The sequence below is a fragment of the Puntigrus tetrazona genome, unplaced genomic scaffold (genome assembly GCF_018831695.1).
Source record: "Puntigrus tetrazona isolate hp1 unplaced genomic scaffold, ASM1883169v1 S000000150, whole genome shotgun sequence".
Lineage (NCBI taxonomy): Eukaryota > Metazoa > Chordata > Actinopteri > Cypriniformes > Cyprinidae > Puntigrus > Puntigrus tetrazona.
In genome coordinates this window covers 160001-165000 of record NW_025047826.1, presented here as the reverse complement: position 1 = coordinate 165000, position 5000 = coordinate 160001, and the positions used below count along the sequence as shown (strand labels likewise).

The following is a 5000-nucleotide window of genomic DNA, read 5'->3' as shown; positions in this document are numbered from 1 at the left end:
CATGATCTGCAGCAGACATGGTTTGATAGCCGCTGATTGGCTGTCTCTCACCTGAGGGGTTGAGCAGTCTCCAGGTGATGGAGGGATCTGGCCTCCCATTGGCCAAACATGTCAACGTCACGTTACTGCCCTCGTTCACAGTGATGTCATCCGAAACTTTATAGATGACTGGAGGAACTGAGAGAGAAAAACAGAGCAGAACCACGTGAGCGGGAAACACTGAGGGATGCTGGGAGATTTGTGTTCACGCTAATACAGATACACACGCATCAGAGTATCGCTCATAAACATTCGCTTGACCTCGTAACACACACACACTCATAATAAAGTCTGCGGTGTTTAATGCGGATGCTGCAGAGCATCAATAAAGCCGAAAGCGAGTGGAAATATCACACAAACATCATCTGTTATGAGCCGCAGACACAGTCGTCCATTACTCCCGCACACGTCTGATCAATGTGCGCGCAATCCCACATATTCATCAAACCCATGCGCCATTTAATGAAGCGCTTTGTCATTTTCTTGATTTACTCTGAGATCCAGAATAACACAAACTCCGAGCTGCAGCTTCAGCAACACAAACCTGCCATAAATCAGCAGCGAGAGACAGAGATTCATCTGCAGCACATCTGCCTCCAGCAGCGCTCAGACACATTCATCTGTGTCTGCCAGCACTCACTTGTGTCATTGGGATCTCAGATCAGACCCCGCCCCTCCCCTCGCAGAACCCTGCCCCTAATAAGTGAAACCCCGCCTCCTCCATACACTAATGTACACCACAGCGCTCATTACGCATTCATCTGTGTCTGCCAGCACTCACTTGTTCAGCCTGTCATTTTGATGTCAGATCAGACGCCGCCCCTTATAACTGAAACCCGCCTCCTCCATACACTAATCTAACACCACAGCGCTCATTCCGATCTCAGATCAGACTCCGCCCAGTGTCTGTTAGCACTCACTCATCAGCCGCTGTCATTCTGATCTCATTAAACCCCGCCACCTCTAACTCAACATTTCAGCCAATGTCAATCTAAAGTACTCTGGCCACACCCATTCTGCATCCAACCAGGTCTCCTTTCCCATACAGCGTTCATCTTCTATTCATCAGTCTGTAAACATTCACTCATTCGGTCGCTTTCATTCTAATCCCTGATAGAGTCCTTTTTTAAATTATGCCCTGCCCATTCAGCATCAAGCCCCGCCCCAGTCTCCTCCCCTTGACTCATATACAGTATGTTCATTCAGCTGCTGTCCTCTCTAATCCCCACCCCTTCTGACACAAACCCCGCCCAGTCTCCTCCCCCAGCACATGATGACACGGAGGGAAGAGTTTAATAAAGGATTTAAGCGAATGAGACTCAAAAACGCCCACGTAATTAATGCTGACTGCAATTTGCGCGGAGCAGAGAATTAGATTATTACACACGTCAAGAGCAGACATCATTTACATACAGAAGTTTTAAAGGTACAGTGACAAATAACAGTAAGAGAGACTGGAAATAATAATGGAAACAAAACTCATGGCAACCCAGACTGGTATTATATAATATGCCTACTGGGAAAAACTACAATGCTAAAAATATGCTGAAGAGGAAGCCATTGTGAGAAGCGTCTGTGGGTTTCTAAACGGACAGACGTGTTGTCAGGGTCTGATAAATGATGTTCACTAGGTGGCAGATTGACTCTGTTTCTCACAGCAGTGCTTCTGCACTCCATTCTCTCTCTCCGTCTCTGCTTCTTCTTAACCAATCACTGTTGCCTTTTTTAAAACACTCTCTCTCTCTCCTCTGAGCGTCTCTGTCTCTCTCTAACACGCATGAAATTGGAATTGTAGTTGCAGCAGGACTGACAAGAAAATCTCATACAAAAATACATGTTTCTCCAGCCCGACAAGAGCAGACTCATAAACCACACACTCACACTCACACACTAACACTCACACACACACACTAACACTCACACTCACACACTAACACTCACACACACACACTAACACTCACACTCACACACTAACACTCACACACACACACTAACACTCACACTCACACACTAACACTCACACTAACACTAACACACACACACACTAACACTCACACTCACACACTAACACTCACACACACACTAACACTCACACTCACACTCACACACTAACACTCACACACACTAACACTCACACTCACACACTAACACTCACACACACACTAACACTCACACTCACACACTGACACGCACTCACACACACACTAACACTCACACACTGACACGCACTCGCACACACACACTAACATTCACACTCACACTCACACTCAAACACTCACACTCACTCACACACTCACACACACACACACACACACACACACACACACACACACACACACACACACACACACACACACACACACACACACACACACACACACACACACACACACACACACACACACACACAATCACTAACACTCACACACACACTAACACCACTCACACTCACACACACACACACACACACACACACACACACACACACACACACACACACACACACACACACACACACACACACACACACACACACACACACACACACACACACACACACACACACACACACACACACACACACACACACACACACACACACACACACACACACACACACACACACACACACACACACACACACACACACACACACACACACACACACACACACACACACACACACACACACACACACACACACACACACACACACACACACACACACACACACACACACACACACACACACACACACACACACACACACACACACACACACACACTCACACACACACACACACACACACACACACACACACACACACACACACACACACTCACACTCACACACACACACACACACACACACACACACACACACACACACACACACACACACACACACACACAGCATCATTTCAGGGTTTTGGCTCAGAATCCTTGACTCAAATCTCTCTCACCTGAAAACACTTTCAGCAGCTGCTCATTATGCTGCAGTTTATGTTTATATTAGTTCATAAAAGCCTCATGAGTGAAAATGATCATGACCTTCACAGAGAAACAGCTGTCAGACCCTCCACAAAAACACATGACTACATTACAGACACTGTTAATATTTATTCAATAACTTACAGTACTAATAATACAAATTACATATATTTCAGACATTATTAGTGCTTGTAAAATTATGAATATTATAGAAGTTACTAATATTACTAACATTACTAATAATACTAAAATCAATACTATTGAAGACATTACGACTGACATTAATATTATGTTACTCATATTAATAACATTACTAATGCCAAATACTAAAAAATACTTAACTAAAGTTAACTTACTATAACTATAAATTACTAATATACTTGACTTTATTAATGTTATACATCACTGACATTACTCTTATTATTAACACTAGTTAAGTTAATAATATCACTAAAATGAATAATAACACTATTAATTAGTATTATAAATGACATTATTACTTACAAATGACTAACATGAGTAAATAGTCTGAATTATATTACTAAGAGTAAAGTAACTAAAATATAACATTACACTACTAATATTATTGCCATTAATAATATGGACATCATTTTTCCTCCTCCTTATTCATCAAGTTATTCATCATGGAGTCTTATAAAGAATGAAAAATTCCTTGATCTTGACCTTGATTGATAAAAAACCTCTCAGGAAACACACGTACTGAACCTGAACTATAAAAACATCCATCGTTCTGAGGATGTCCAGCTTCACCTATCAGCACTATTTAGTACTTGTTCAGCTACACAGCTAAGATAATTATTACAGTAAATCATTTACATAAAGCCTTTAAGGCACAGTAACATGTTTTAATAATAAGTGGACCTCAGGGAAAAATAAATCATTACAAAATGTCTTTATAATATAATTCTGGATTACAGCAAACTAAACTTTGCCTGACCTTAAACAGAATGAAGAGTATCTGCAGATGTACACGGCTCTGAATTAGGGCCGCTGCATTATTACAGTGTTCATAAATTATAGCTCATTTAAAATAGTACGGCAGAGGCCTGAAAAAGCGTCTGATCTGGAAGCGCTGAAGACCAGCTGAAGATCTGCACAGTATTCCTCCAGAGATCAGGCAGACCAAAGATGAATCTGAAGCTGCTAAATATCTCAGTCTGCTAAAAATATTTGACCCAACACAAACACAGAAGAAAAGAGCCGCTCTCTTAAAAAAACAGTCGCCTACTGCATCTAATCTAAGGGTCAGAGGTCACAGGTCAGAGGTCAGGTGAAGAGGTATCAACCAGGGTTAATGTTTTAACTACCTTAACACGTCAAACACACACAGGAACTGATTTAACGGCACCAATGCATATACACACACACACACACACACACACACACACACACACACACACACACACACAGACAGAGATACACACACACACAGATACACATAAGACACAAACACACACACACAAAGATACACATTGACACACACACACACACACACACACACACTCACACAGACACACACACACACACAGACACACACACAGACACACACACAGACACACACACACACACACACACACACACACACACACACAGACACTCACACACACACACACACACACACACACACACACACACAGACACACACACACACGCTGAAGGACGCTCATGACAACATTCACTGAACTGAACAACGCAGTCACAGCAATGACAGAGAAGCACTAACGCTTTACATATTAAAATCAGTTCATAACAACACTACCCATAATCCTAAAGAGAGACCCACCAATCAGAGCAAGCGCTGTTACCATGGAAACAGAAAAAAAGAAAAGTGTGACGTAATAAAGTTGCCTCAATCCTCCGTGAGTTTATGTTCTTACGTTCCCTCACAGACGAGAATATTTGTTCTGCAGACACATACTGGTGAATATTTTGAACGAAGCGATAAAATT

The 5000-nt window shown here is 42.4% G+C and overlaps 1 protein-coding gene across 2 annotated transcripts in view; it reads right to left on the bottom strand.

Moving 5' to 3' along the window:
• LOC122332956 (limbic system associated membrane protein) overlaps positions 1 to 5000 on the bottom strand; it is a 154581-nt gene that overhangs the window by 9595 nt on the left and 139986 nt on the right. For both annotated transcript variants that reach the window (XM_043230431.1, XM_043230430.1), the window contains one exon: positions 52 to 177. In XM_043230431.1, the coding sequence (XP_043086366.1) occupies positions 52 to 177 (126 nt within the window). The remainder of the gene's footprint in view (positions 1 to 51; positions 178 to 5000) is intronic.